This window comes from Ammospiza nelsoni, chromosome 3 (assembly GCF_027579445.1).
Source record: "Ammospiza nelsoni isolate bAmmNel1 chromosome 3, bAmmNel1.pri, whole genome shotgun sequence".
NCBI classification, from domain to species: domain Eukaryota; kingdom Metazoa; phylum Chordata; class Aves; order Passeriformes; family Passerellidae; genus Ammospiza; species Ammospiza nelsoni.
This window is the reverse complement of record NC_080635.1, coordinates 72,166,834-72,192,790: the sequence shown is the minus strand read 5'-3', so window position 1 is coordinate 72,192,790 and position 25,957 is coordinate 72,166,834. Positions and strand designations below refer to the sequence as shown.

Below are 25,957 nucleotides of genomic sequence, written 5' to 3'. Positions count from 1 at the left end.
TCTGCAGCTGCAGGGATTAGCCAGGAGAGCAGCTGCTCCCACCCGGCTCCAGCAGCACAGATCTGTTCAATCAGCAGACATGGAACTCGCACAAGTGGCTCCAGGTACTTGACCACCCTCCGGCTTCTCGGGAAGGATTTGTCTGGGAAAAAGGGAGCGGATCCCAAAGCTTTTCTCTGCAGTTTCCAGTGCAAGGGCATGGTCTCAGAACCACACTGCTGCTCTGTCCCCACCGAAAAAACATGACGTGGTGTAATGCAATATCAAATAAAACTACACACAGCACATGCAGTCAGGGCTGGGCAGGCTGCAACCTGTGCCAGGTCTGAAAGAAGACACTGACTCTCTATCTACTTGGACATTTTTAACTTGTAATGCTAATACAAGCTTTTTAAATTGGATGAGACCCTTGAGCTCACCCCTTAATGCCTTCATTCGCATTTGAAGTCAGCTCAAAAACAAGAGCTGAAGCGTGCCCTCAGCTGAGGTAGAGACGCCTGCACGTACAGAAGGCAGCACTAAGTTCCCATCATCAGTGAGTGTTCTGCGTTGATAACTTTAGACTGCAGAAAAGGCCAGAAAGAAAGTGGTCCGGAGGGAAGCAGATGGATGCATCCCAGGCATGGTGTTCCCATCACTCATTACACTGAGCTGGACAGCAATACCAGAGCAGAAACACCATTTTTCCTCCAAAAAGCCAAGCTGTTTGAGGCATGATTAAACACTCACTGAGGTTAGGATTCATGAGAGCAAGAGCTGACATTGTGGGCTCCTCAGCCAAGCTCTGGAAGCCTGGAAACAAAAACCAGAGTGGCAGACTACAGTGAAAACAACTCTCCCTTGGCTGGTCACCAGCGTTTTTTCTTTTGATAACATACACTACTTTCAGGAAGTCCTGTTTAGCCAGCAGATTTCTCACAGAGTAATAAATTCCAATTTCCTTTATCTAAACAAATTCTACTTCAGTCGGCAGCACCTTTACACACAGAATTAAGTGTTTTGGCTCAGTTACTACCTGGGAGAAGGAAGCTCCAGTGGTGTCATCAAGCCGTATCTGCTTCTGCATTTTTCATTAGTGGCGGGCTGTACAATGAATGTTTGAAAGGCTTCCTGCTTTTAATTTCATAATCTGCTGGTTTTGAACAGAGTTCTTTCTTCCTTTGGAGTCACATATACCCCAGATCTTACACAGCAAGATTCATAATGGCAAAATGCAATATCAAAACTCTGCTGTTGTCCAGCATCAGTGACTTTTTCCTGTGTTTTTGTGGCTAAAGAGTGGACACCTACCTAAGGTCACCTGTGACATTCCTAAAGAAGCATCTGCTTCTCACCTCATTAAAAACAATACATGTTAATAAAAAGTAGATCTTGCAGATAAAAATGAGCCAATCCCTCTTCCACATCTTGGGAACTGCAGCAGTCTCTAATTTCTGATGCAATGTCCCTGTGCTGGTGGACAGCATCTAAATAAGGATCAGGGAATTGAACAGGGAAGGGGACAAACCAAATGCTCTTAAGAGTATCCTAAGCCTGATGCTCCACCAGAATCACTGTCCTTCTACCACAGAAACAATAATCAGCTCTCACAAAGCAAGCCTACACTGCCAAACCCACTGGAATTTTAGTAGCTATTTCCATTAAAAGAGAATCTTTCAGTAAGTTATATATTTTTGTGTCCAGTGAATGCAGTGCTCCATTACTTGTTACATCAATTTCAATTTTACCTATTTCAATTTAGGCCCAGCTTTTCTGCAAGTTCCCTGTTTATGTATTGGAACATTTCAGGCCGAGAAAGCTGAGGCTGTTGAGCCTGGAGAAGGTTACAAGATCACCTCATAGCAACATTCCAGTAACTGAAGGGATTCCCTAGAGGGAATCTAGAGAGGCACTCTTTGACAGGAACTGTTGAAAGAAGGAAGATTTAGATTAGATATCGGGAAGAAATTCTTTGCTGTGAGGGTGGTGAGACATCGGCACAGGATGTCCCAACTGGCAGTGTTCAAAGGCAGGTTTGATAAGGCCTTGAGCAACCTGGTCTAGTGGGAGGTGTCCCTGCCCATGGCAGGGGATTGGGACTAGATGATACTTAAGGTCCCTTCCAATCCCTAACGTTCTCTGATTCTGTAATAAAAAAGTCACACATAACCTTTCTGGGGAAAATTAAGAGTGGCAATGTGGCAGCTTGGGAATGGCTCATATTTCTGTTTACTGCTTGGCAAGAGGTATCCCCTATGGAGGTCAATACATGCAGACTGCTCACTACCTGGAGAGAACATGAGACTTTCCCAACTGGATAAGGGGTTTTTAATCCCAGAGGTAACCTAACACTCAACCATCTCCAGAAAGCCCAGAAGTCTCTGCCCTGCTGACATTCATTTTTAATAACATGGGGGTATTTCAGAGAGTGCCAATAATGTGACAGTTATCAAAGGGCAAGTGAAATGACCGGGTAATTACAGGGCAGTCACCTGACATCAAGCCCAAGTAAAAATGGAAAGATGGTATCTAACTAAAGTGATCATGAATCAAATGGATAAGAAGAAATACAATGATTTTCTAGAAAATTGGCTGTATCACACAAAGCTGATCTCATTCTCTGACAGGATTACACATTTGATTGATAAGGTAATAGATTTTCAACAGCATGTGACAAAACACTTCAACTTCCTCATGGTAGAGTATTCAGACAGCAAATATTAAATGGGCTAAGAAAAGGCAGATTAATTGAGGAATATCCAATCTGCTCAAGTAATTCTCAATTTGGTACTATCAGAGTGTTTCTAATGGGGGAATCCTTTTCTCCCAAAGTTCTTGAAGGAAAATGTTGACATAAATCTCAAGTCACAGACCTGTGGAAAAGGAGATTAGCCAAGGGAAAGATAATGAGGACTGAACAAGTCATACATATAGTGCTGGCTCCTCTGGCAGCCTGGGACCCATAAAACTTCTGTTCATAAAGCTAAGCAGGACCTCAGAGAGGTGGGAATGAGGAACACTGACATTCAGGATGAGAACTGCATCATGAAAAGCTGCAAGTCTGAGAAGAGTCAAACAACAAGTGTACCCAGCCCAATTTCATGGTATAAAAGGCCTAAATTGATCTTTAGATGTGCAAAAAGTGGGACAGGGAATAGGAATCAGTGATTTTTCCCTCTATAAATGGCACTGGTGGGACCTATGCTGGAATATCACATCAATTTCTTCTGTGAACAAATGTTTTAGAAGATGTTGAAAAATTGACCTACTGCAGAATAAAGCCACAAAATTGACTTAAAGGCTGGAGAAAATGCAGTGAGAGCCATAAAAACCTTGTTCTTCAGCAAAAAGAAGATGGAGCGGCTACTTGATCACAGTGCATTAGTGTCTTCATGGGGGGGAGAAACAGGCATGAATAGTCTAAAACACCAAGAGACGACAAGAAGCAGAGCTGGGAAGGTGAAGCTGGGCCAAAACAAACGAGGAATGAGGCACATGGTTCTACCCACGAGTTTTAACTACTCCATGAAAGTTCAGAGAGCAGGGCAGATGTACTCTGCAGACTAAATGCCTTTCCCAAAACACTGTTAAGCCATTCAGATGTCAGCAGGCCCTGGGCATGCAGGAGATTAAATCATACGTGCCACAGCATCCGATTCCACAAACCAGTGTTTTCTGCTGGCATTATTCCCTGTGAATAAACCCAAATTTTTGTTAACAAATTGCTGAACATTTAAATCATCATTAGATGTCAGCTCATTTCCATTTCCACAATTTATTCTCATGCATTGACAAGATTAACAGTGCAAAATTTATGCTCAGCTTGTGCTTTCATGGCTGTCCTCTGAATCTTGTGAAAAGGAAGCTTTTTAAAAAAATCTTTTTTCCTGCTGGACAAGCTTTAGATCTTGGAGCAAGACTCTGAAGCAGCCTAGCCCCAGTATAAAGGTGAGACATTAATTTTATACCAGTTACATCTCCAATGCTTTATGAAAATGTAGTCTTACATGCTTTTATTTATGATACTTCAAATGTCTATAGGACACAGTAATTTATCACTAAACTGATGTTAGCCACATTCAACATGCCACTATCCATGTTACATTTCCTTTCTCACACTAAGCCTTCTGTAATGTCACAGAGAATACAGTGGGCATCACTTCAAAACTCATGTTGGAATTATGTTCATTAGAAACCTAAAACATATTAGCAATTTTCCTTTCCTATCATCAAAATCAGGTATCACTGTTCTTCCAGGCAGCCTCCACACAGAAGGGATTCTGTAAGGTGTAACAAAGTCAGCAGGAGAATGCCAGATCTTTACAACAAAACTGTAGCTGGGGTTTTCACAAACAGGTTCTTAGCTAAAACCTAATTTTCTTTTCCTTCTACAGCAGAAAGATTCCTTCTTAGAAAACTAATTGAGTCGAAATTTAATGTATTTTCTAGGATGAATCAATCCTCTATATTCTTTCACTCCCTTTGATGAATAAATACTTCAAAGGGAGTCCTTTTGAAACTTGACCCTAAGTCTTTCCTTCCTCCCAAGGCAGAGTCCCGAAGTGGACAGGTCACCTCCCACAAACTCCTATTTTCCTGTAGACACAGTTGAGCATCTCTGGACTATGGCACAAATCAGATTTTACACTGATGCAAAAGGATTTTCTCATGTCCACAACAAAACCAGGATGACAAAATGCTGTGAGCACTCCCAGAGCCACCCAGGCCGAGGGACCTGCACATTTCTCACACACACTCTGCCAAAATCCAGACTGCTGGAGGACAGAAGCAAACCCAGCGAACCAGAGGAGTCCAGCACAGCAGCACCAACCCCACTTCATCTGCTGGCCAACACATCCTGGGGGCTGCATCACTGACCCCCCAAATGTGGAGCATGAACAGCCCCTGCCCCACCTCTGTCACTGGATGTGAGGAGCCTCTGAACCCAACTCCACATCACCTTTTGCACCTCAGCCTTGAAAGCAGCACATCAGCATTCCAGTCCAGCCAATCACAATGCAAAGGGCCAGGTTCACACTAACATTCCACCAGAAGTGATGAATCCATTTCAAATCTTAGCTGCTTATCTTACTTTTAAAGGGAAAGGATTTTTCCTGATATAAAAGTAAGGCTTAGCACAGCGTAACTCAAATGCAATTCTAAAATAAATGGAATTTCACAGTAGTCACAACCATCGACTGGCAGTGGGTTCAACTAAAATATACTTCCTATGCAAATTATCACACTGGAATAGAATAACTCACCTAGAAATGGAATGAGGCTGAATTAATTAGTGTTAAAGTTTATAATCCCTCATTTTTACATAATAGTTACATGACCACAAGTGAAGCATAAAAGGAGGAGGGAAAAAAAATGAAGTGTTTGGCTTCATTAATCAGTTCATAAGTTTACTGATTTACCTTGCAGAATTTATTCACATGCAGTGCTGGCTTAAAACCCCATACATTACAAGTCCAAATCCTACCCAAGATACAGAAGAAAAGAATCTCATTTTTAATTTATTTAAATAAATTACCTGAAGAGCTTAAGGAGGAAACAGAGAATGTGCAGAACTGCAAATTTAAGGAAATATGGGAAATTGGATTTCAAAACTACATTCAAGGCAGAAACCAACAGCAGAAGAAAGCAGCATTAAGCAGTGAACACTTGACAAATATGAGTGTTGCACAAGCATCTACAAAGGCCTGAGGAACACCCACCCTAACTATTTCTTACTAAATCATGCTTTTGAAGTACCACTCCAAATTCACTAAGTATCTTTACAAGAATCCTTTTGTGAGTTCCCAAATATTTTGTTTCTTTCCACTGGTTATTTTTACAGCCACTGTCAGAAATGAGACCTGAATCTCTTCCCTGTTAGCATGGCCATTCCCACCCCTGGAAGACAAAGAGAGACACAAGACCTCACACTCCACTTCCTTTATTCACACTGCAAACCCAAGCTGGTGCTGGAACCTGCAAGGTGAAAACACAGCAGCCCATGCTGAGCTCAGGCTCTCACCAATCATTATTATACAACAGGTATTGAATTTCATATCTAATTGTGCTTTCAAAGCTGCATGTAAAAGTGGAACTGGAGTCAGACATGAAGTTACTACTACCCAATTCCTCATCTACTCTTTTGCCCAGGAGCTCTACAGTTTAAGGGATACAGAAAGGAAAAGAAGTAAATGTCTAGGGGTGTTCCATGTCCTATACCTCAAGAGTTCATCTATCAAAAACCAAAAATCAAACAAGCCAAAGCTGTAAGAACAACTTTGCTAAATATAATAAATAGAAAGGAAATAGTCTTTCCTTTAAAAAAACCCTCTAATTAGAAGTCATTTCTCTAATGGACAAGCACTGAAAGCAGAAGTTTGGACCAAACTGCTCAAAATAATTGAACAGCAGGATCCCAAAGTGTCACATCTGAACTGCAAAACCAAGGAGGTCTAGTAAGGAAAAGACTGTTTCCAGCCATTTCTTTTAAATACATTTTTGAAGGAGCTAAAGCTGTGTTTTCTTGTCATCTTTATTCAAGTATTTCACAGCAGTTATATTACAAATTACAGTAAAATGTTCAAAATTTCCAGAAGCTCAAAAAAATTAAATAACTTACTTCAAACTAACGTAAAATGAAGTCAAAATGCAAAACATCAATTTAAACACAATTCTGAATAAAACTATAGAATTCAAAATATACCATAGCTGATGAAGGAAGTCTACTTAATCCACAAAGTAGACACACGTTAATGAAACCAAACAGGACATCCCAATGTCTAAATAACCCAATGTACAAGATACAAAAGATGCAAGTACAAGCCCAAATTCAAGCTTATGGTGTGATTACAAAATAAAACAAAAACAGAATAAAAGACTATCAGCTGCAGGACCTGCCATTCACGAGACTGAAGGTAAAACCAGCGCTGACTCACCAACTTAATCAAAAAAAAAAAAAAAAAAGGAAGACAAGATATTACAAAACCCAGTAATCCTATAAATACATTGGCATATGAGGAAATCAAGTAACAATACAGAGGACACAAAACAAAACAAAACAAAATTATCACAGGTGAGATTCAAGCTTGCAAATACAATTAACTCCAGAGTCATCACCCAAGAGCAACTCTATCACTCCAAAACAGCCCCCCCAGCCCCCAGGGAAACCTCCTCCTCCTCCTCCTGGCTGGCCACATTCCACAGAGTCCAGGACAAGGACTCACACAGGAGTTTATTTGCAATTTTCACAACAAGAAACGAGGAAGAGAGGTCAATTTGTACAAACTCTTGCCAGTGCTATGTGGCAAAAAAATTAAAAACATACAAAGAGTAAACAAGTTTAGACCACATGGATAGATTAACAGCTGTTTTAACTCTATAACCACCAGACATCTGTAAAGGAAAACAAAAACTGAAGTGTGGTTATTTGGGCTAAGAAGGCGAGTATATCATTTTAGGTAAGCTGTCCACTAGAACATCTGATATTAGCTACGTTTCTCTAAAACAACATGGCAGCTCCTCAATCAGTAAAGTTGCCTCTTAATGATTTTTCCCAATCAACAACTGACAGTAAAAATTTTCCTTTAGAAACCTGACCTTTTAGAACCTTTTTTAATGCTAGGCATTAGCTTAAACTTGCTTTTTACACTCACTGGTGACTAAAATTCTCAACTGTTTTAGTTTATATAAATTTATTATCTTCTTAAAAATGAATGCAGTTTTATCTTCCACAAGTGCTGCTGTTACTTGAACAAAAACTTCTTTGAGTAAGTGAAACTGGAATAAATATTTTTAAAAAATTCTGCAGCAAGAACCTGAGACTTGCAAAAAACCCTTTTATCAGAAACTTGCTACAAAAAATCTGCTACATTTCATTTAATCAAATCTTAAAGTTTGTAACAATTTCCATCAAAATACAAAATGCTGTTAATGTACCAGACACATAAATATCTCAAACAGGTATGATGCTAATAAATACTAAACGAAACATGGAAAAAAATCCCATAATCAAATCTGAGATCAAAGAATCTCATTTCAAATGTGTTTTCTGCTTGTTTTTGTTGTTTTTAATCGCACTTTCCCACCTAAAAAATACAGTGTTTCTGCATGGGTTGCATTTCGGTGTAACTAGATGTACATGAATGCTTAAAACCTTTTCCTGCTATTACCTATGAAGAAAAACAGTGGCATTCAGGGGTGAAAAAAATCTAAGATAGGCTGATGTTTAACCACAACGGACAAAGCACTTTGGATCACTGCAGTAGCCCAAGGCCCATGTTTTCTCTCTCTGCAGCACTACCCTGGGATGAGGGTGGAGACGAGTCCCTAAGCCTGGGTTTGTACAGGGAGCAGCGTGATTACAGTCCTCCATAAACACTGTTGGTAACTAAAATACAAAAAGCTGAGGTAGCTCAGGATCTCTGCAGTAGTCTGTTTTGTCTATTAAAAACTAACCACACTGCATTGCATATTTCTGCACAGACACTTCTGCAGCTACATAGGGACAGCCACGATGAACGGTTCAGGATGGGAACAGCAGCCAACTGCTCTAGAACAGTTCCATGTGGGAGTGAAATAAACCAGCCCAGGTAATGTTCTAAATGTGATAAAACATAAAAATTGCCTAGACTGCTCTCTCCAGCTGCCAGAAAGGAAAGGTGTTGAACCACACAATTCAGACCCAGAGAACTCTTAGCACAGATGGATTCAAAAGGCTCTCTTCCAATCCTCCCCACAGTAACAATGCTTTGCACAGAACATCTCGTGAAACCTAAGAGAAGTTTTTATTTTCAGCTGAGGTTGGGCTCCAGGACTTTGACCAACTATAGTGTCTTCTTGCCTGCATTGCACAGTCCAAGCTATATTACAAACACAGACCTTCCCAACAAAACCTGCCAGTATTAACCTTGCTTTCCTCAGAGAACTCACACTGGAAAACAAGGACACGGTGGGAAAATGCTTCATTTTTAGCAACACAGAAGAGTTTCACTGTGTAACTTGTTTCTAAAACAAAATATATACCAATGAAAAAGGAATTTCACCATTTTGGTAAAGTATGTGGCTTTTTCAGTGTGTCTTAGTTTAGTTCTGTAGAGTAAGACAGGCATTATAGAACCATAATACTGGCTGCCATCCAATGAAGAGAATACAATTCATCCTTTTGGAGATCTTCATTCTGCAGACAGCTTTCTAACATTGCCATTTGCTATAATCCAAACAAATTGCTTAGCCTTATCTTTCTCAATTGACTAAAAGGCACGTTAAAGGCAGTTCTAGAGAGCCTCATCTTCAAATTACTGTACATCCAGTTACTCAAGATTCCTACCACAATGCATCACTGCCTTCTTTAGGACAGATTTTTTTTGTCCATAACCCCAGAGAAGAGAAAAACTGGAAAAAAAAATAAAAAAGGTTGCCTGTTTAAAAATATTCAACTTAGATCTGCTCTTTCCAGTCCTCTTGTATGTGTTGGTCTTCACTTTGCCTGAAGTTTCCCCATAGATAATGCATGTAGAGTGAACAAGAGCAGGAATGAGAACAGTTTCTGTAGCACCAAAAATCTCCAAGCTGTGGCATTGTATTCTTTATTTATATCAGATACAACTATATGAAGTTCCGTTTGGTTCTTGTAGGCTGGTTGGTTTCAGGTACCTGAGACAATAGCACCAAATTCAACAGAAACAAAAAGAGAGAGCACTTAAGACCAAGGCTCTGCACATACTTGGTGCAAATGGAAACTGAATGGCTCAGAGGACTGCTCTCCCATGAGCAGTTTGAGAGGATAAACCCACCCATCTTGACGAGTTCACAGGAATGTTTCAAACACATGAACTGTTCTTTCCATCTCCTGCAAAAGACACAGACCATTAACTATTCATAAATATAGAGACAGGAATAGAGTTACTTTATGTAATAATACTTACTGTGATACTTTTTTTAATCTGAACAAATAAATATATGAAAACAGACACTTCTGTTTATTAGCTGCTACCTGCTAGCAAAATACGATAAAAGAGGGAACTAATTAGAGAAGCATTAATGCAGAAAAGCCCTCTACAATGACAGTCCATGAGAAAAATCAAGGCTTATTAGGGTCACTTATATAATTAATGTGCTCAATAGGAAAGCATTGCAGTGGCACAATGCATGAGTTCAAGTCTTACTGCACACTTCTGCAGTTGGTGACCCAGCTGTAATCACAAGTCTGCAAGTTTGGATAATCTAAGTAAAGATTGGTCTCTACACACTCCTGCTGGACAAATGCCTTTTTAATCTACCTAACATCTTGCTCAGACTTTCAACACATTTTAAGGTGAAGATGGCAGGGAATAGCATGAAAACAGATTGAAAAGTATTCTGTAGGAACTCTACAAAACCCCCCATTATGGCTTTTCCAGGTTTTGTTGTAAATTATTCATGGAGAAAAATATTTAGTGCTCAGTGATCCAACTGGAAAGTAACAATTGTCCTTTTCTCAGCAGGGCTGGTTATCAGTTGAATCAGCAAGCTAATCCAAACCCCTCTGCAGTTACAACAGTGGTGATGGAGGGAATGCACACCCAGAGCTGGCACCAGCCTGTGCCAATGGTAAAATGACCAATTTGCTGCTGATGTACAGGAGGCCTTGGAGGGCAAACACTTCAGTCACAAAGGATGATGGCAAGGCAGACACCTGGCTTCCACCATGCTGCACTGACCTTCCTAAGGCTGCACTTACTGATCAAGAGAGTGTTCACGCTTCTAAGGTCTTGTATGAAAGTCATAATCTGCAACTGCATGGAGCAGAGGGGGGTAAATTGGTTTTGGCCTAGTTACACCAACACAATTAAGGGCAGCAGCAGCAGCAATGCCAGGTCAGGGTACCTATGAAATCACCTCTTTACATCCATTGTTAGTCATGCCACAAACATGGAAACTGCTTCCACTCAATTTTACTCTGCTAGCATGTTCTTTTCATGCTGCTGTATTCTCCTTGTTTTCCTCTCTTCTTCTAGGTAAATTCTTAATCCTCTTCTGCAGAAAACATTCTTAGAAACAACCACCAGTTTCTAAGTTACCACACTAAGCTTTTTCCTTTTTATAGATACCTTCTTCAAAGTCTATTAAGGGCTTTTGCCTGCTAGTAGAACAATAAATTGACAGATTAACATTTTCTGAAAAGCCTATCTCACAATATTCAGATAAAGAATAAAAGAAGCTGTACAACATCACCTCTATAAGTTGTGATTTGTCATAGTCTCTACGATGTCTGTAGATGCATTGACTGAGGAGTGAATACAATCTCTCAAGTTGGTCAACAGTCAGGTTGTCACTTTTCTTAACCACCAAATCAAGCAGTTTCTGTTGGAACAACAAAAGATGAAGTTAAGAGGGTTTCTAGAATAATTCTTTAATTTTTTTAAGGACAAATAAGAAATGCAATGTGTTTCTGAAGCCCTCCTTCAAAGGGATACACACAAATGAAATGAAATGAACCACACCTGGGTATCAGCAAGGCCACTGCTTCCATGCTTATACAAAAAGGACTTGATGCCTCCTTTCACTTCTCTGCTTATACCCACTTTTCTTCTTGTCTTAAGATTCTTTTACTCAGTACAGCTGGGGCAATGTTTGGTCTTATGGAATGCTATTGCATCCTATTTCATCTTGGTTGGTCATCATAACAAAGCAAACCCTATAAACTGCTTTGATGGCCAACACAGACATTTTTAAGCACTTATACTGGCAGGGAAAAAAAGTACCACCACAGAAAAACATTTGGTCTTCCACAAATGTTGTTCAACAGAACAAGAAAAGAGAAGGAGGACACAACATATGCAAAATTTCTCATAACAAAGGTGAAAGTATTTTACATAGTAGCAAAGAGTGACATGTAAGATTATTTTTTCTCCTGTCATAACAATTCTGTGGTTTCTGAAGAGATCATCATCTGTATTCTACAGAAAATGGGATCTAAATTTCATAGGTCACAGTAGGTCAAGCTACTTTTTACAACAGAAGACAGCAAATTTTTTGTAACTTTAACTGAAAAAAAACCTTGAAGCTTAAAAAAAACTGGAAGAAAATTAACTAGCAGTTTATAATGCCAAAACATCCACACAAATTTCCATTTGCTTTCCAATCCACTGAATTTTCTCTACCAAGTATACCTTGGTACACACAGGAAAAGATGATATTAACTCCCAATTACCAGGCACCCAGCAGTTTCTTGGTACCTTGGACGGCCAATAAACACATGTGAGTACCTGCAAAAATGGGCAATTAAAAGAGTGGACTGCTAGGAATCCAGTGTCATTACTGGATTATAAGGGTCGTAATGATGGGACAGTAAGGATTCAGTAGTTTTATTAACCTTTCATCCAAAAAACACTGATTGACAAATCATTTCCAGAAGCCACTCTGATCATAGTACTTGTTTGCAGTCAAAACTAAAGGAAATGTTGCTTCAGAACACAGAAAGCTTTTTTAATGGAGTCTGTTAATAGTTCAATTTATTTTTTCAGTTCTGTTACCTTTAGTCTATCATGGTCAACAACCACAGAGGGTACGGGATCTGAAGGTTCCTCTGGAACCTGCTCCAAACTAGTGGGCTTTGACTGCTCCACAGCAACTTTTCGTGTTTTCTTGCTTTTGAACAAACCTGTAATTTGAAAAACAATTATCAGCACTGTCACTCCCACAAAATACAGCCTATTTCTTCACTTCAGTTTGATTTTGCTTGTTTAGTTTGTTGGGTCGTTTGGAATCAAGCAAGACTGTGGCAGTGCACATTATTCATCAGCTTTGCCAATTCTAATGCTTACAGGTGCACAAACCCACAGTTCAGAAGGCACACACAAAATGGCAATCCTTAAAACCCAATTCCAAAGTGCCAACTTTGAAAGAAAACTGCATCCCACTACGAGTTTTGTCATCGTATCTCTATTCAACAACAAATTAAACAGCTTCAAAGACAAGTTCACACACTAAGCAAATGCAGAAATTCTTTCTGCTCAAATGAAACAAATCTTCATTTTTCTCTCTAAAGCATCCCATGTCTTCATGACCACAGTATTCCAACATCTGCTCTATTCCAAACCTCATGCTTTTGTTTCACATTTCTGTTTTCTTCCACCTTTGTATTCAACCTATTGACCAAAATATTTTCTTATCTCCTTATATTCTCCCTACATTCATTCACTATTTTTCTCCTCAACTATTTAAAACACCTTTTCTTCTGAGGAGCCCTGCTATCATAACCATCCTAAAGCATACAAAATTCACCCACCAAATTCAGAAATGTAAAGGCTCTTAACGCATCATGCTCTTCTTGTGATATTCCTAGGACCCTTCTTGTATTAGTCTCCTTACCCTTAGAGAAAATGCGTATGTACAAACACAGCCAACATGTACACAGTAATCTTCTCATAATTCAGATCTCTCATTAAAGCTCATTTACTTTGTAAATCTCAGCACTAACTTTTGAAGTAAAGATTCCGTTCTTTTAGATAATTCTGAAAGCTCATTAAAAAGGCAATCATGCACAAGGCTTCTACTTCTGTTCCCTGAGGAAACTCTCTCTCTTGTCTTCAAAGGACATGGCCCCTTCTTTTATACACCACCAGGATTTTCCTTCTCCTTCTCTTATCATTTTCCTGCACGGTTATTGTGTTCACTGTGACTCCAAAGCCAGATACCTTCTCCAACAATGAACAACAATCTGGCTTTTGTGATGAGTTAAACTGCTTCAACTTTTGCTACGCACAGGTTATTAAAAGAATGCATTCTTTATTTCTATACTTTTTTATCCACTGTCAATGATACTGTTATCGTATTCTCTAACAAAACAAGTCAATATCTATCACGTAGATCAGAATAGAAATCAGGCAGAATATACAGACCAAAATATGTATTGTATTTATTGCTATTTATAATATTTTTAAATACTTAATTATTGTTTTAATGTTATCTCAGTATTTCCTACAAATCTAACAAATATGAACAGAGTAGTGTTAGTGTGGGGATACACTTTCTTGCTTAGGATAAAAATATAGCAAGTCAAGATTGCACTTCTAATTTCTATATGTGAAATTAAATGCTATAAGCATACCAAGAGTTCAAATAAATAGCCAGCAATTAATAAAATATTACTATATAATAATTGTAACATATTAGAGTGAAAAATACACACATTAACTTGGACACTGAGATAAAGACAGAAACATGGAAAACAAGCTATACCTTCTTTATCTGCTTCAGCATCTTTAGTTTCAATGTCTGTGCTCTGTAGTGTTTTCTCATTATTGCTGCAATGTGGTAACTCGCCTTTCACCAGATCAGTTCCTTGATTTTCACTGGAAGTTTCCATTTTCTCCTTTGGCTGATCTTCAGATAAAGATTTTTGCTTGTTACTAGACCAATCACTGTTGTCACAAGGTGAAACAGCATCAAGTGATTCTACTTTACCATTATGACAGGCTGGAGCAGGTACACCTTCAGAGCCGTGTACAGATGTCTCTCCATTCACACAGTCCCCTTTCAATGTAGAGTCCTTCTTCAATTCCTTTTCAGCACCCAGGGTAATACTGTCAGTTATTAACAGCGATTCATTTGAGCTCTCCTCTTCTGTGGATGCAAAATTGTTTTCCTTTCCTGATGTCCCATTGTTAAGCCTCTGCTCTGCATCTATATCCATAATATCACAAGAGGATTCATCATTTGTCATAGAGAGGTCTCCTGTTTCCTCTCCATTCTCCTCAATGCAGTCAGTGCTGATCTCTAGCTCTCCATTTTCCAGTAATTTATTGTCCTCACCATGATTTTCATCATCAGCAAACTTTGCATCATCTTCATCTTTCTTTAAATTATTGACTTTCCTCTTCTTAATAATACCTTTGCCCCACTGGGAGCGCCGCCTTGATTTTCTCCTTATTCGAACTGAAAACAAAAACACCAACAAACACTTTTAGATGCACAGGTACCCCTCAGTACAGCAACCAGCATATAAGAATGTGGTGTTGTGTGAGGCAATCAAGTACCATCACTCTTCAAGGAAAAATAAGGTGTCTGTTGATTTGAATGTGAGCAAATTAGAGGAAACAAAGCATTTTACAAGTATAAGGAGTGGACACTCAGTCATCCACTCAATTCCTAAACTACGGAAACAATAAATTCCTACTAAAAACAGCTAAGCAATGGTGTAGTCATTTGGGTAGCTCATTTGGGTAAATGAGGACTCAAAGACAGTTATTCTCATTTTCCCTTTTTAGCTCCTCAGTGATTTGAAGTGATTATACAATAAAACAAATTAAAGTGCAATCCATGGATTCACAGAATAATTCAGGTTGGAAGGGACATGAGGAAGCTTCTAATTCAAACTATTACTCCAGCCAGAGTCAGCTGTGAGGGCCACATTGTGCTACTTAACTTCAGGCAATATACGCATGTTATTCCATTTTTTTCATTATTTCTCCATGAAATTTTACTTTTTCTTATTTCTTAGTTTTACTTTCTGTGCCTTTGAAAAATTACATAATAAACTATTTTTCAGAAAGGCCACTTTATTTTATTAACCTATCTGCAGTGAGATACAACTAAGGTACTGATCTGAAGGCTTTGGGGCACATTTGTAATTTGATAAGCAAATGCAGAAGGAAGACCATTCCAACCTAATGCTATTGTCAATATCCTTTTGTCCTACACCTGTGTCGGCCAAGCACACACTGCGTAAAAGATCTTGCTTTTAAGATACAAGCACTACGCAGGTACAAGTGTTGAGAATTAATTCACAGCCACTCAGAAGCACAGTTGTACTTCAGAACTTCTCCCCACGAGTGCTGTATGTAAGCAGGTAGTTTAACGACTACATTAGGAGTAAATCCTCACCTTTTAGCTTTAAAGCTATCTAAAGTTACAATCCCACTACAATAAAAACATTCTCACTTGGAATGTGTATTTATTGTTACAAATAATCTTTATGGAGAACTGGAAGACTTGAGGGAGGGGGGGAAATCCCCTTTCTCCAGCCATATTCAATACCTGATAGTGACTTCTACAGTGACAAACTACAACCTAATCACATAACTTTTCAGGATTTCATGTATTTTTTCCTAGATTGTGCAAGAGATTTTCATTAATTACTGAAGCAACAAATCTGAAACTAAACAGGGAAATGCAAACTTACAGACAAAAATAAAAATAATACTCTATTAGCCAATGAACTAAACCTCAGCACAACTCCAAAGACGGGTAAATAAAACACAGAAGCAGAGCAGAAGTCTTTTGAAGGAAATCTAGTACATCCTAAATGTATAAATAAATAAGTTGAAAATTTTAAAGATACACTGATTTTTGGCTGTTTAGGCACACTTTGCTGTAATTCAGATAGATATACAAGATATATTGTGAAGTATATTTGACATCTTTTACATCAGTGAATTGCATTTCAAATATTGACTGTTGCATCCCCACTGTGAATTCCACCTGGGATGAGAATCCATAATTTCCCCAAACACACAAGTACATTGCTAAAATTCTTACGTGTAAGAGAAATCACTTTAAAGCAAAATGGAATTAATCCTTGTATTACCCATCTCATTAAATTTCAAGTCTTTCCCAATTGAGAGTCAGTAAGTCCAGTTCACTCAGTGTCTCATCCAGTATTTTTGAACAAACATTATGGGTGTTGTTTTCTACTGCTGTTTTAATTAGGACAAAGCAACAACAAAAAAAAAAGTGAGACAGCAATGTCGTTTGGGATGACAGAGGAAATTCTGGTTCCAGATCCTTAGCAACCAAAGCATTGTAACACAGATTTTTCTTTTACATAGAGTCAAGCCTCTAAATTAGTGAAAAGTTGAGCAAGGAATACAACATCTAAAAACAAAACCCTGCACCAGTCTTTCTGTCCTGCTTAATTCCCCAGTTAAGTTAAGGGAATGGTACAAGGAGGAGTTTAATGGACCAGAGAACCATGTGACAAACTGCAGACACTGACACCAGATTTCATCACCTATACTGGTCCCCTTTACAGTTACTGGAAATGAAAAAGGCACTACTACAAGACTATCATGGATCTGAGAAGCTGCCATAAGAGGCAGGAAACTGAATCCTACAGGACAGTTGATTATGTACTTAAAAGCATGAAGGAGCTACCACAAGGTAAAACTGATGCAAAACTGATGCAAAGGGCCACTGGGGAGGAACTAATGGGTTAACAGATTGCTGCTAAAAAATAAGCCTGGAATCCCATCTCAACTACCTTAATGTTTGTATTTCAGAAGGTTGTAAACTATCAAGAGAAGAATGCCAAACTTTTTATTTTTTTATTCAGTATGATTCATGACTATCAGCTTCCAGCAGGTAACAGAAAGGGACAGCTATTTACAGAAGAAAAGCTTGGAGTGAACTTTGTTTTAAAAATGAACACAGTACATACAAAGGCAACTTAATGCCTTAACACCTTTTCAATTACTCCTTTTAAAACTACTCATCAGAAATCTCCTCATTGATACCCAGTCTTTTGGCAGTATTTGTGCCAGAGGCAGTGGAAATACTATTGTCAGAAGAATCCTGCTTTATAGAACTGAGTTTCTCTAACTCAAACTATTATAATAGTAATTATTCACACATGAATACATTCACTTGCCTTCTAAATTGGCCAACTATTCACTCTATAATCTTCACATAACCTCTACAGATTTGCCAAAGGGATCTTAATTTTAGTGCGAGCTTCTGTCTGGTTTGCTCTTTCGCAAATCACTACTAAGCATTTTTAATAATAAATATCCGCCTGACCACAAGTCACACCTAACATTTTACTCAGGTTCACATGAAGTTGGTATCAAAACTACATTTTGCCTGCTCTTTTTTTCCTAACATGCACAATCTATGTAGACAGTATTTTTAAGTGCTATGCAATACAATGCAATTAATCACTGAATAGAGATTTATTGTACATTTTGTTAAGCAGTATGAGGTTCGTCAATTCTTCCATTCCCATGTTAAGACAATTTCAGAGTCATCTGAAAGACCCATGAACAAGGCAGACAGCATTTCTCCTAGGTATGATTAAAAATAAATTCTGCAATGTCCTTACTTCAGAAGGACTAGTCCTCTAGATGAAGTTAAGTAAAATGAAACCTGTAGCAGACTTTCAGAAATTCTGAATTCTTACCCACTGACAGGTGCTGCTTGGAGATTCTCCAGTCAGATACACTAAGTAATAACAACATCATCTGGTGACATAAGTACCAGCCCTGTCCAGAGCAGAGCACTGTTCTTGGCTATTAAAGAACAGAAATAGTACAAAAAAAACTCCAAAACTAAAAACATCCTAAAAAATACGACACAAAAAAATTAAATTCCTTCCCAGTTTTCCAAAGCATTTCTGCAAGACCCAGAGGTAACGGTGACCTTTCTGTTTACGGTCTCGGGAAAAGAGATCTTAAAAAAATGGGTAAATAGTACAGAAGTTTCAGAGCTGAGGTATGCACTGTTGCTGTCCCCCAAATCCAGCAGTACAGTGACAGAACTGTAGACTACAGAGAAATAAAATTAACAGTGGAAAAGAAAGCAGGCATAATTAGATTATTCAAGGACTGTCAATTATTAACAAGCAAGTCTGCTTCTCTCAATGTGGAAGAACTCTAACAAGATGCAGCAGAGATCTTTCTCTTGAAATTTTTTTAGTTTGACTACTACTACAGTACCATGAGTGCAGCACAGTATTCAAGGCTAACAAGTTCACTTCATGCTGCAGAGAAGACCCTTCCATGCTTCCACACTGCTTAAAATCCATCAGAGAATGTGAATCCTCTGTCAGTAAATGATAAAACTGACATCCATCAAACAGTAATTTCTCTGTTGTTACTGTATTTCATGAAGAATTCCTGGGGATTAAAACCCAAAGAAGATTCTCACGGCAAGGAAGATCACCATGGATCTAGATTTTTAGTCTGCACTATCAAGAACCACTTAAAGCAATTCACGTGTTTTAAGTTTTTCTTCCATGATCAAAACCCTCAACACCTTTCTGATGTGTAAAGTAACTCAAAGCCTTGAGAAATCACTTATAACCAGCAACTTACACTCTCTTATACAGCATCCAGGATATCTATGTACCTGACAGAGTAATTTAGCTCCAGTAGCTCCACATTCCTTACCAAGAGGCACTAAATAGTCCACTTGAAAGTCTCTGGAGTTTCTACTCACAAAGTCCCAAACTGCAGTCAGAGATAAGCAGCAAGAAAGAACAGATCACAGTTCCACAATGGCTTAAAAAGCAAAGTGAGGTGCCAGCTTCCACTAACAAAGCCATTTCTCCCTCCAAAGCCAGCTATAGCATTTCCACTGCCTCATTTGTGCCGGCACTACTGTTCCTGCAGTAAAACAGATAAGGGAACTAAATCCATCTGAAACATTAGGTTGTTGGGGTTTTTTCTGGCTTAGTTTTTAACATCTTTGGTTAAGCTTTCCAACTCATGAATGACAATGCTGGCACAGGGAACACGGTGGGAATATGCCACCAGCAACAAGGCAAGACAGCCTCTTTAGTAGTGACCTGCAGTTTGACCACCTTAAAGTGACAGAAGAACCAACCCCTAATAGGTGTCATTTTCTTCACCTAGATGGAGCGCACTCAAGGCACAGAACTGACAAACACATGAAAAGAACTGCATGCAACAAATTCACATATTTATGATTTTTATCACCTTATATAACAGCTTATGTTTTGTAAGCAAATACTTGAAGAATCTGGACGTTTCTACTCAACACGGAGAAGTCAAGTTTCATAAGGAGGAGTTGAAATAAGTAAAAACCAAACTTGACTGCAACATTCCCAGTATTTTCTTCCCCAGTCAACTGCTTTCCCCTACCATTCCCAATTATGTTCTCCACTCAAGCTCTTCCCAGGGTTTCTCATGGAACTATCCCAGTGTCTCCAATTCCTCCCCACCCCAGCTGAACAGGACACAGGACACACTCCATGTCTGAGGTGTGCATGCCATGCCTGGTCAATACCAGGTTTTACCTGCTCAAATACCATTTTAAATCTACCTCCTTTTCCTGCAGTAGACACATGCATTTTTCCAGCTACCAATTTTCACAAAACTTGCAGGAATCTAATCTTTCAGCTCTTAGCTTCTGTCAAATCTATCTGAACTCTACTAAATGATTTAGAAGTTATTAGGGGAGCAGAGATGGACAGAGAGCACAGGTATGATTTTCTTGGGAAACCAAGATAAAAATATAATTTACATGAAACCAGAGTAATTATATTAGCAAAATACATGGCAAGACTGTCATGCTGGAAAATTAAAAAGGCAAATGAAGTCAAAAGAGAAAAGACAATCAGATTATATGTCATCTGTGGAGATAATTTTTAGACTTTTCATCTCTGTAGATCTGCTTATTTCCCCTCTGCTCTGTACAATAGCAACTAGTGCAGCTATACACATCCTTGGTACCTTCAGCTAGCTCTTAAGAACTGAATGACAACTTCCTGCTGCAAGAGAGCCATGAATAAACACAAGAAAGAATCATGGCTACTGGGTGGTTTCTCTGTCAAGAAGGCAAAATCTGAAGTTAATAAATGGACAATAATCCCAAGAAAATCCACTACGTCTGCAGACAGAAACACTGTGTCTTAAAACAATTTAAAGCAAACATTGTCACAGTTTTCAGAAGGGAGGAAGGAAGGGATCTATCTGGTCTGGAAACTGTTTTTATGACATCACTTGTGCATACCACTTAGAGGGAAAAAAAAACTTCAAACTACTTCAGAAGATGGTTTTACCATGTTTACAAGAAAGGTGATGATAATGCTTTCAAGGAAACCTTAAAAGAGGCTGAGCCATCTTGCATTACTCAGTTATAAAGATGAAAACAAGAGAATATAAAAAAGTCACTCTCTGATCAGGTAAATTGTAGAACCCACTTAGCCCTCTGTCAGAGAAAAAAGACACTTGATTAATTCAATAGGCAGGTTTTTAATAGTGATGAAAGAAAATTTCTTTGTCACTAGATATCACTGAGTTCAAAAGTTTGATGGGATCTCTAAAAAGAACAGGCAGTCAAGATTTATTAGAACTCCCACAAATTCACTAAATTATATTTTAAATTAGAAGAATTTAAAAGCCTATGGGGTTTTAAAGAACTGTTAACCAACCTGGAATCATCAGCTACATTGGTATTTCCTTCAAAATCAGGCATGAAAATTATTATTCCTCAAATGTTTGAAACTTTCTTTTAAAGCATCTGGTTGAAGGCAGCACAAGACATCAAACCACTCCAAACCAGAATACCAACTCCTACGCTACCCAAAACAAAATGACAGAGAGACAAAAAGAGACAGTTGTCCCAGCTCTGAGTAAAGATATCCTCACATTCCAGAAAATCTTTTTGGGTGGTGCTTATCAAGTAACAGCACTTGCCTCTGTCTCAAGTGAGAATTAATCCAAGTCAAATCTGGAAAGCAGGAGGAGAAAACTAAACAGTAGCAAATACAGGGTAAGTGACAAAACAGCAGCCACTAAGATTTTCATGTTAGCATCTGAATGACTGTTAATTTGCTAATATCCAATTCTTGAATCCAAACTCAGAGCCACACCAAAAGGAGAAAATAGTTCCAAAGATCAAAACCATATGGCATCTGGTCTGCCATGTCCTTTGATAAGGCACTGCTGCAGTCCCAGAAGCCTAAAGTACAGCAATCACTGACACCACTGTCACAGAAAGGTCAAAGAAGAGACACTAAACAGATGAAAATCGGACAAAGACTGAGAACAAAACAGTTTCTGAGAAAGACTGTAAATGAAAGACCTTTTCTTTCTAAAAATCTTTTTTTTTAAAATCTCGAGACAAGACAAAAGTCTTTCCATTATAAAGCAGAAACAAAGTGTTCCACAGGACAGCAAAGATCACCCATTTGGGGGTGAAAAAGAGCAAACCAAAAACCAATGAACCAAAAAAATCCAACACAAAAAGGCAAAGAAAATATTACTTATTTCAAAACAATGTTTTCTGCCATAGTTTTTTAGATCCTTGCTTGGTTTCCCTACAGCCCTTTCTAGAGAGCCCACTAATCACTTAAATTACTGGGAAAAGTTAGCAGGGTGTTTACTTCATATTTCATAAAATGAATTTCATATAAAACTTGTATTTTTAATAGTTTGCATAGCACAAAGGATTTAAATTTTCTTTATTTGCTCCAAATGCCATTTTCACAGTTATGATATTCATCATATGGCATAAAAAACATCTTCTCTATGAAGAAAACATAAAATCTGCAGTCTATCACTACAATATATTATCATTAAATGCTGCAAAAAAAAGATAAGAATGCAAAGCCAAATCTTCCCCACAGAGTTTATCTATATGTAACACTAAAGGAAGCAAGTGCAAGACAGTAAAATGGTAGGTACCATGCCCCATCTACTGGCAAGACGGAGCAGCTGGATACAGTTTTATTATACAGGATCCCAATGATTCAAGAGATGCTAATGCTTTCTGAGCTAACATGTATCTAAAGCATTTAATTTAGCAAACACACTGAACTGCACACTGCTGGTAGTTTCCTTTTCCACACAGCTCCATAAAAAGGCAAAGTAAGAACTCTTCCCAGCAGTGCCCAGTGACAAGAGCCAATGGGCACAGACCGAAATACAAGACACTCAAAATTAAGAAAAAGAATTTATTGTTTGTATCCAAGCACTACAAGAGGTTCCTCAGGCATGACACCGAGCCTTCATTCTTGGAGATTTTCAAAACACAATTGGACAAAGCCTTGAGCAACCAGTTCTGAGGGGAGCTAGACTAGAACATCTCCAGAGGTTCCCTCCAAGCACTGTAATTTTGTGATTCTATAATCATAAAATTATTTATATCAGCCTTCTGACATCTGTCCCATTCCAAGTTCCCACCAGAATACTTGCACTTTCCTCAAAATACACAGTCGATAATGGAAATATTTTAAATTGTGGCAGAACTTCTCCAAATAGGTTTTCAGCAACTTCTAGTAATTCAATACTTTTAAAACTCATCTATACTGTGAGACACAATCCACACAGCTGTACCTTCAACAAGGGAAATGGGAGTTGCAGATGAAATGTAACTCAGGAATGTGTATCACTATGCCTTCAAACAGAAAAATTACTTATTTACCACATTTCCAACAGCCCATCTGGTCCAATCAAATTAACAAAATACCTAAATTATCTAAAATACATCAGAAAAATGAAATAAATCACAAAATAACAGGTAACTAAAAAACTATATAATTTTTTATACAAAATATAAAACTTCAGAAAACAAACCAACAAATATTAATCCAACTCTCACTCTCTACTGTACTAGCCCTGAGCAGGACCCTAAATTTGGCAAGGCTGCTGCACTGTCTGCAGTCCTCTCTGTTTTTAGAGAAGATATTTGATAATAATTTCTTTTAGAGTTCTCAAGTTTGTCATCTGAATTAACCTTTGTGCAGCTCTTTTCTAAAATACTGTAAAACAAAGCCCTTAAAAATAGTAACAACTGATCAGGAAAATAAAGTTATGATCGGTCATTCTTTCTCTAGATTCTTCTAAGGGAAAACATTACTTCAATTTCGAACAGCAGAAAACATGCAATTATTTTCAGAATTATTGAAAAGTATGGTTTTATCCTGTTTAAATAAAATACTTCATAATTTTTCTTGTTACTCTGATTGTGCAATACATTTTAGTTTTTTAAAAAATACTATTTCATGATCATAAAAAAATTCCACTCTCCCCCTAAAATAATCCCTCTTCAGAAATCCCTTCTCCAAACTTCTTCCATTTAAACAATCACAATCTGGAGTTTCATTTTCTGCTATTTGAGCTCCCCACAATCTGCTCAGTTCTGCTCTCACCCTTTTCTAGCTTATCCTCCAAATACCCTTTTAAGACCATTTCTCTTCCTCATTTTTAGTCTCTGCTGAACTGACCACATCAATCTTCAAGAGTGCCCGTGTACTACTTGAATCCTTTCTGCAGATTTCTGATTGCTCATCAATTCCTGGTTCTTTCTCTTGATTACTAGATGCATCACATCCCTCCTGGACTAGTTACCTTTCCTGGACTCAGCCTTAAAAGGCAGATTTTCATTTGATCGTAGACCCAAAAACCACTAAGCTTCAATTTTTCTTGCCTTCCAAGCTAGATCATGAAAATACCAACAGGATCAGTGCCTTAACAGTAACTCTGTTGTTTGCACAGAGACACTGGCAATTTCCTGCAGCTGATGGCTGGAGTTTTCAAACAACTGCTGCAGCCTGCACAACAGAGGGGAAGCGAGAGAGGTACCGGAGCTGCTTTGGATGCGAGTCACCAGCAAGGGCTGCTCTGCCCCTTCCCAAGGGATGTCCAGCTTGGAGGTCTATAAACCCCACTGTCTGCTGCTCAGCATGCACAGCCAGCAAAGTGCTCTGCAGGGCAGCCAGAGGGAAAAGCTCTATCCTGGACTTCACAGGAAATTAAAAAAAATTAATTGGGAATCCCTTCCCTACACTCTCTGCTTTGCACGAGCTGCCAAATGAATAAAGAACAGCTTGGATCCACATCATCAATTTATTATATAACAATTTATTCTAACCATAATTCTGTACGATTGACTTTAATTCCTTTAACGGAAGAAATTACAGCTTCGGGAAATAAAATCATACACCTCTAATTAATTAAACCATTTGACATCAACACTATCATTCATATATAAACAATGTTCATCTCTGGGCAGTTATCACCATGCCTAGAAAAGGATTTCTCATCAAGGAAAAGCACCATGAAGGAGAAGCACACAAGACCAAAATGAAAATCTGACCGCTTCCATCAGTTTGCTATCAATCAGCAATAATTGATAATGCTACTAATAATATATTAATATTGGACTCCATATCTTCAGCAGTAAAGCCAGGTGCAACCATTAGTATACTCCCATACTAACTGCCTCTCATAGCCTTTATTTCCTTTATAATGAAAATATCTGCTATGTGTTCACCTGTTCTAATCAACTTACCTCTTGAAAATAATTAGCAGTGCCTCTGATTACCCAATAACACCTCACAATCCTAGAGACTCTGATCACTTAACTGGATTAATTCAGTAGGCTCCAGGAAGTGTATCTTAACATCCTCCAGTAATGGTTACTGACTGTTGAAAACCATTGCCATAAAGGAAAATACAGTTAAATTTGCGATCTCCTCTCTAGCTTTCAGCATGACGCTGAATGTATTGAAGGCAGGAACTCAATGCAGTGCAGGTGAGAAACTATTAAGCAGTGTGGAGGTATTTATCTGCTAACACACACAGTAAACAAACCTGAAAACTCATCAAACCACCGAAAAGTGTTCTTGGATCCGAGTTGTCTTATACTGAAAACCGTGTTTTACAACAAAAAATGCAAAATACTCATGCTGCATTAGAAAAATAACTATTCTTTATCACAAAACCAGAAATCCTGCTTCTTTACAACTTCTTGGGCAGGGATTTTATGTACTCCTAGAAGGAGCATTTCTTAGTTCCATGTGTTTTATGCCTAAAATTACTTCTGGAAATAATCAGTAAGCAGCAGTAGAGACACATTTCCAATGTCTGGCATTGAAAGGACCTCTAATTTCGCACAGTTGTCACCCAAGGTACTTACAAGCACATTTATTTGCAGAGTTGGGCCACACAGCCATGGTGGGTTTTTGCTTGCTCCGAAATGCTTCTTCAACTCTGGCTTCTGTTTTCCGTACAGTGGAACCATGAGGATTTACCTGTTCTGCTGGCACTGAGAAGCCTGCACGCAAAAGACAACCATACCTATTTAAATAAACCAAGATGCAGGAATCTACTGAATCAAAGAAGAAACTTGGAACACCATACTGCAATAGGAATACATCCATTAACGTTTAGCTGGACATTCAAAATAAAGATTTGCATCAAGAATATTTTGGTTTCTGCTGACAAAACAACTTACTGGTTGCATGGTCTTAAACTGT

General features: G+C 38.4%; 1 protein-coding gene across 2 annotated transcripts in view; it reads right to left on the bottom strand.

Annotated features, from left to right (window-relative positions):
• Nucleotides 1-6,493: 6,493 nt before the first annotated feature.
• Nucleotides 6,494-25,957, bottom strand: part of ATAD2B (ATPase family AAA domain containing 2B) — a 73,893-nt gene continuing 54,429 nt past the window's right edge. The window contains exons 24-29 of one of the 2 annotated variants that reach the window (XM_059468820.1): nucleotides 25,618-25,755; nucleotides 14,425-14,895; nucleotides 14,200-14,343; nucleotides 12,492-12,619; nucleotides 11,191-11,319; nucleotides 6,494-9,826 (exon numbers count right to left, since the gene is read on the bottom strand). In XM_059468820.1, the coding sequence (XP_059324803.1) occupies nucleotides 9,785-9,826; nucleotides 11,191-11,319; nucleotides 12,492-12,619; nucleotides 14,200-14,343; nucleotides 14,425-14,895; nucleotides 25,618-25,755 (1,052 nt within the window). In that variant the 3' untranslated portion in view covers nucleotides 6,494-9,784. Of the gene's footprint in view, nucleotides 9,827-11,190; nucleotides 11,320-12,491; nucleotides 12,620-14,199; nucleotides 14,896-25,617; nucleotides 25,756-25,957 lie in introns of both variants that reach the window. The other variant, XM_059468819.1, reaches the window with a different exon arrangement.